Here is a 7,338-nt window from a genome sequence, read left to right as displayed (position 1 = left end):
AGCCAAAGCATAAGAGACTCTTAAAAACTGAGAACAAACTGAGGGTTAATGGGGGGTGGGAGGGAGAGGAGGGTGGGTGATGGGTATTGAGGATGGCACATTTTGGGATGAGCACTGGGCATTGTATGGAAACCAATTTGACAATAAACTTCATATATTGAAAAAAAAAAAGAAAATATTTTTCCTAAATATGTAACTCCAAGGTTACTGCAACTAGAAAGTGGTAGACCAAGAATTTAAACGTAGGTCTATCTGACCCTGATATTTGTTGTGCTCCACTGGGCCTGTCTTTTGGTGAAAAGCTATGACACCATCAACAAGTGCTGTGGAACTGTTGACAAATAATGACTCCAACCTTCAATGTATTGAGAAGCTCTAAGTTTATGCTGACAGCCTATTAGAAGTTGATTTAGAGTATAATATAAAAGCATATTAAAAATGCATAGGTTCATTGTTGACATCTCAGTATTTGACAGTATTCTGATTTACTTGATTAATAGCTTGTTTTCTTAAAGCTCTTAAAGGATTATCTCTTTGATTACATAACTTGAGCTCTTACAGGTTGCTTAGAGCTTCATAATAAAAGGACTCCACCTACTGGAGCAATTCAATGATATAGCAAGACAGAAGTAGCAAAGTTAAATCCCATACACTAAGGTCTAAAAATGATGACAGTTTCAGAGAACTGATGTTTGCTCTGATATGCACAGTACCTGGTTTTCACCAAATCTTGATCAAAGGGAAGAAGGTGAAGATACTATTGATGGAGGTAAGGTAAATGAAATTACTCTGGGATTTGTTACATAAGTTCCGTGGATCAACCAACATACCTGTAAGATACCAAAGTGGCTCAACTCTGTGAAGTCAAAGGCATTGATACACAAAGACCCCTGCTAGGTCTTGTGAGAAAAAAAAAAATACCAGAATTTGAAGGTCACTGTTATCCCTAGTAACTAGCAAAAGCCCAATATTATGTAGGTATTTAGTAAATGCCTACTGCTGAAAAAGTACACATACTTTAAAAGGGTCAATAAAATTCTATGGTTGAACAACCTTTTTTAAAAAATTTAATTCCCGTATAGTTAACAGTGTTATATTTTTTTCAGGTGTACAACAGTGGTTAAATATAGTGATACTTCAATTAACTGTGGTTCTTTTACTTCAAAACCTCAATTATCCAAATATGAATGGGAAGCTCGAAATTGCCTTTGTGCATCCAAAGGAAAAATCAAAGTTTATTCTTCAAGTGGTCTCATTTATATGCTCTTTTAATAACAAGCATTTATTAAATGACACATACCTCTACTAGCTGCTGATGGTAAAACAAAACAAAAAACCAGAAATATCAAAATACTATAAAATTCCATTATTTCAGACATATTCATATAAAAAACCAAAGCCCACTGTGGATGAGAAGAATCAATTTTACAAGGGGAGGAGAGGAAAGCAAAACCTTAGAAGCAAGCACATTAATAGCAGTAAGATGCAACAACCTGTGTCTTTTTTACAACAGAGTGAAAGGTAAAATCTGGAAATCCTGAATGAAGTACTGCACTCAAAAAAAGAGCTGTTTAGAGCAACCCAGTGGCCATTAGTAATAAGCAAATTTTTAATGCATATTCATAAAACTTGTTCCAGAAGAAGTTCTGTAACTTTTCAAAGTCATGAATATACCTTTGGAAACTTTCCACAAATTGTCATCAAAGGAGTCTTAGTATGCAAAAGGTTATGGCAACTTGTATCTTTTAGAAAACTTGTTTAGAACTCTTCCTTTGTGAAGATTTTAGTAAATAAGGCATCAGTGGAACAGTCTGAGAGGCTAAATTTATGCTGTTTACAGACATGATCTTTTTCCCCATGTGCAAGACAGTGAGTGTGGATTTCACCATCTGCAGAACTGAAGGTCAGGCTGTCAAAGATGACTCAGTATGTCAACAAAAAGCAACAATGTCACCACTACTTTATTTATTTATTTTTTTCATTTTAAGGGTTTTGAGAACTTACCGCCCAGAAGAATCCAGTTTAAGTGAACCAACATTTTCAAACAGTTGGGCTTTTGCTGCCACACTGAAAATAATTTTAAAATGCGATTTTCATTAAAATAAAAATTATATTATTCAGTTCAAAGTATAATTCAGGGTTATAACTTAACACAAACCAAAAATAATTAGTTAAGAACTATCTTCAAAATTTGATCTGAATTTTAATTGTTTTAAGATTTAATGTGGCAGAAATTTTTAGATCTAGTCTCCAGCTCATAGAGTACCAGATGTAATAAACCTATAGCTACCTCCCCTTCCCTTGGGGATCTTACTGTTCTCATCTCTTCTACTTCAAAAAACTATGGGAACAGTAAAAAAGAACATTTTCTCCCCACTCAGCTTCTGGCAGTGATTTTGACTCCTGTGGAGCCACAGGGAAGAATCAAATCATCAAGACAAAGAACTGTTGTTCATTCTGATAGCTAAGACAAAACTAATTCTAAAATGTTTCATTTTTTAAATTTGAACACAGTTCCTATAAAGTGAAAAGAGGGAACTCTGAAAATATGGTCAATGAATACATTTGTGGATTCAAATCTTATTTCAATTCATGGGAGGCTAGGCACTGTCTATTTGAAAAAGTGAGACTATATTAAAACTAAGGCACCAGGGGTAATTAGAAAAGTTTCTATATTTACTAGAAGAGAATATCAAATTCCTTGAATGATATTTTAAACTAGATTTTAACATGTATCTTATTTCTTTAATTGATCAACTTTTCTCCCAGAACCTAGCCAGTTGATAATCAGAAGGTTCATTTTATACCTAATATGGAATACACATTGTCTCAATTTTAATTCATACTTTGTCAGTACAGTTGTAAGACAGAAGTGAATCTTCTCTTTCCCTCACAAAGGATGGAGTTTATATTCTCTCATCTCCCTTGACATATTGGCTTAAAATTTAATTTCCCTTAACAGCTAGAACTATACATACCAGGCAGTAGACAGATATCAAATATAGTATTGGTCTATATAGTGGTACTTGGATTTCTGACCAAGAGAGATAATGTATGGTAAACACACTCTGAAAATAAAAGGTTCTTGTCAAAGAAGGTGATGAACGAATGAATTTAAGACACTGTTTCTATGGAAACAGGCTTAGTGAAATGCCTTACTGGACTTTCAATGAATAATTAAACTGGTTCCTTAACTTTCCAAGTATTAGTTCTCATTATCTCTAAAATGAGGTTTCTACTACCTACTGTGGAAGTACATGAAGGACATTAAGAGATAACATATGTAAAGATGCCCAGTAATAGCTCATATGGCATTTGGAAAACTCAGTAAGTCAGGAAAACAAAATGAAAGGGATAAAAACTTTCCTGTTTAGATTTTGCTTGTTTATCTAAGTTCTTTTCTTTGTCCCCTTCTTATTTACATCAATGTACCTATCCTATCTGCCTTTACACTCCTGGGTCATGTCTTTTGAATAGAAGTACCCCCTCTCACCTTTCAAGCTCCTGTTCTCCATGAGCTAATTTAAATCAGTGAATACTCAGATAGGGGAGACAGATGATGGAGAGGAGAGAAAACAAACCCTCACTGTCTACACAGTAGTTGTATTTCTAACAAGGAGGTGGGGAAGTTGAGATATAAGGACAGTTTGCTCAGCTGAGAAGTAAATGTCTAGCTTTTAGAATGTCTACTTTGAAAACCCAGAACTATTACATTATACATCTATTCTCATGTCCTTAAATTAAGCCATTGTTCTGCTTGTAAGGCAAGTGACTGAAATTGTATATGTGTCTGTATATGTATACACATACATACTTTAAGCCTATTCTAACTTGTACATCATTTGTAGAAGGGGATAGGGTCCTACAGAAGATGATTGTTCCTACTCTGCAGATGAGGTATTCAGTTGTGGGAGTCCTAAGGGTTCTTTTGGATATACTCAACTCCTGTGTACCCCTGGAAGATACAACAAATATACACTCTCTCTCACTTACACAGAGCCAGGTCGCTGGTAGCCATTGCTTGAGGCAGTGTCTAGCCTTAACCTCCTGCACATTTTTGGAGGCAGGTCTGGGTTTGGTGGGGCTTTGGGCATCTCTTTGGAACCTACAGAAGTTAAGCTTTGAATGGATCCACAGTAGCTCTTGTTTCCTAAAAAGAAAGCCCAAGAAAACAGGCAAGGTGCTATCAGACAAAATAATAGCAGTAACACAGTACATGCTCATAACAAAAGGAAGTGTTTTTTCTAAGCCCAAATGAGAAGGTACAGAATGTTCTTTGAGCACAGCAGCCCATCATTCAGGGAGATCACAATCTATAGTAATTACACAGACATCACCTCACAGAGATGGAAATAACCAGGAAAGAAGTCACAGTGCACAGGAGTTTTAAATATCCTAGCTCAGGAACAGCATTGTTAGCCCCTTCACCATTAACTTTTCCCTGCTTAATCATGTTGAGCAATTCGGCAAGAGGCACAGAGACAATGACATTTTACATAAGCTCAAATCTGGTTTACCTTCAGCTGCAGAGATGGATCTGAGAGAAGAAGCGGAGGTTCTTTTCAGTCCTGAAAGCCCATAAGGCCCTTTCTTGACCAGGTCTATGGGTGGGGAACCATCCCCGGGGCTGGTGACCGAGGCAACACTCTGGCAATCTGATTCTGCATCTGTTTTGGTTGCATCCTCTTTAGAACTTGATTCAGGACTAGTTGTCCAGAGTCCAAGACTTTTCTGTCCATTGGAGGGTGATGGGGATACAATCCAAGGAATTCCTCCAGATTTCTCCCTGGCCTGGCAGGAAGCAGACTTGGTTGTGCTGTTTTGTTCAGAGGAATGAGAGGAGAGGGACTCGATGCTCCCCATGGGCGTACTGTCTGGGCTGCTGCTGTAAGAGTCACCTGAGCAGGAGCGAGAAAACAACAGGAACCTTCTACTGAGAACAATACAACCCAAACCCTTCCACATTCTCCAACGCACGTGTGCCCTGTGGCCACCTGAATTGACCCCACTGCCACTGAATTGACAGATCTTTACCCAGTATGGAGAACTTTTCTCAGTTCTAAGAAAGGCTGTAAAAGGTGCATTTTAAATTAGTGAATGCATTTTTTAATACTATTCAAGGGAGATTTTACACGTACCCTGACCCTATGAAATAATGTTACTTCTTAAAGGATTGGGGGTTGACTCAAATTCAGACAAAACTTGCTTCTGAAAAAGAACTCATAAGTAGTACAAATAAGATTCTTTGATGACATTATAAGAGATCAATGGAAAGAGGGATATTGAAAGATCTGTTTCTGCCTTTTTTAACTTTTCTCATGTTATAATGCATCTGATTCTTTCTTCATTCAAAGTCACCAGTAATGTCAGCTGCAAATTATACACTGCTCACATTTTTAAAAGAAAAGACTTTTTCTTTTCCTACCAAGATTATAGCAACATAAGAAACTGGCTAGTTAACAGATTATTTTTTAATGTTCCTAAAACTATAATAATTTGAACATATCTAAATTAAAAATTAGTATTTTTTGTTAAATACTGACTGTGAGAAAAATTGGGAGGCTTAAGGGTATAAAGTAAAATAAGAACAGCCACAAATTTAACATCCACTGTGGTCTTAAGCTGCCACCCACTTCACTGTGGTGTTGGGTTCAGAACGGGAAGTTAGTGATAATGTGTAGTGTGGTTTCTCTATTTATTTCTTTTTTCTCTCTCTCTCTCAGACACTTTGATACCCAAGAGATGATGCTTTAAGGACATAATGTGATAGGAAGAAAGAAACTGACGGTTTCAGCCAGAATTTTTCTTGCTTTCTTCTCTACCTCTTTAACAATAGGACAAAACCTGCTACAAAGTAGTACCTGATGTTCTTAATCACAGTTGCAGAAAAAAGGGCACTGAGCAAACTATTTTTTTTTTCCTTTGTAGTAGTAATGAATTTGTTTGTTCAAAGTACCTTATAACTATACTGACAAAGAATATATAAATGCGGGGGGGGGTGTTTGGGAGACAGTATCATTAAGATCATTTTCTATTTATTTCTACCCTAATTATCAAAAAGGTGAAGTAAGGCTAAATCAACGAATGAAGAAAGCTTCTCCCTAAAGTGGTCACACTTACTGTCAGGTTCTGCCAAGCACGGTGTATACCTTCCTCTGGGCTTCCTGGAACCTGTGGAAAGGCAGATTGCTCTTGTCCTTCGGGATCCAGATCGAGACTGAGGCTGAGGAAGAGGAATGCTTGGGTCTGGGGCAGTATGAAAAATCTGCATACAAAAAAAACAAACAAATGGATAGAGGTCAGTAAAAGGGGGAATTGCCATTTTCATGATAAAATTATATTTTAGAGTTATTAAATAATCTCAGAACCATTTGCTATTTAATCAGCTTCATGGTAAGAGATGCTTGATACAAAAAATATACTACAGCCATTACACTTTTCCACTTACACTGAGTAATGTTCCTTCTCTGTGTTTTCTTTTTTATCCTCTCCAATTTCCCAACAATGAATTTCAGAAAATTTTCCAATAATTTTAAAGAAACCTTTCAAATATGAACAAATGTCTGTGTCAAGACATCTTGACTCTTTTCTGTGATATTTTATTTCTCACTTCATGCTGAACATAGCCTGAAGGGAAAAGGTTCATTCCGTATCACTTCCAAGTCAAGCAGTTCCTTGCTTCTCAGGAAAAGGTGCTGTCACGAATATGACATGCTGCAGGTAGAGGTCTGTACTTGGCTACAGAATTCCCCCATGTGGTCTTGGGTTGTGAGTGCTTACAATCTTAGATAAATGAAGGATATTCTTCTATAGGTACCAGGAAGGGACTAAGGGAAGGAGAGGGGCATAGTCTTTCACAAACACTAGACCAGGCATAAATGAATCACAAATGTTTTGATGTTTAATGGCTGCATTTGCTTAATAATCCAATCAATTTGACTTTCCCAATTTCCATTTCCACAGTTATTCTAAGATCTCAATCTTGTTAAAGAAACCATGTTTAAGGACTGGATGTAGAGAGGACTTTAAGACTCTGTTCCTGGAATTCTTTTGCTTTATTGAGAATATCACTGTTGTTGTTAAGTCTAATTCCAGGGAGATAAAAAGGTTAAAAATAAACTTAATTACCAAGTGATTCTAACAAATTTCTCTCAATATGAGTGAAAAATTCACGACATAAATACTAAAGAAGAAAATCTTGAAAGTAAATGATGTAAAAGGAAAGGAAATCATTTATCTGGAGAATTTTGAGAAGCATTTAAAAACTAAACAAGAAAAAAGGACATCAATGTCCTCATGAAGAAGCAATTTATACAAAATGGACAGGACTGATACTTT

At 36.4% G+C, this 7,338-nt stretch overlaps 1 protein-coding gene across 1 annotated transcript in view; it reads right to left on the bottom strand.

Moving 5' to 3' along the window:
• The window catches only part of ARHGAP42 (Rho GTPase activating protein 42), a 339,332-nt gene that overhangs the window by 17,470 nt on the left and 314,524 nt on the right, over positions 1 to 7,338 (bottom strand). Inside the window, exons 19-22 of the mRNA XM_040489702.1 lie at positions 6,121 to 6,265; positions 4,518 to 4,898; positions 3,994 to 4,150; positions 2,005 to 2,067 (exon numbers count right to left, since the gene is read on the bottom strand). Coding sequence (XP_040345636.1) covers positions 2,005 to 2,067; positions 3,994 to 4,150; positions 4,518 to 4,898; positions 6,121 to 6,265 — 746 coding nt within the window. The remainder of the gene's footprint in view (positions 1 to 2,004; positions 2,068 to 3,993; positions 4,151 to 4,517; positions 4,899 to 6,120; positions 6,266 to 7,338) is intronic.

This window comes from Herpailurus yagouaroundi, unplaced genomic scaffold (genome assembly GCF_014898765.1).
Source record: "Herpailurus yagouaroundi ecotype Mexico unplaced genomic scaffold, PumYag 180, whole genome shotgun sequence".
Classification (NCBI taxonomy): domain Eukaryota; kingdom Metazoa; phylum Chordata; class Mammalia; order Carnivora; family Felidae; genus Herpailurus; species Herpailurus yagouaroundi.
The sequence above is the reverse complement of the archived record's forward strand: the minus strand, read 5'-3'. Positions and strand labels throughout refer to the sequence as shown.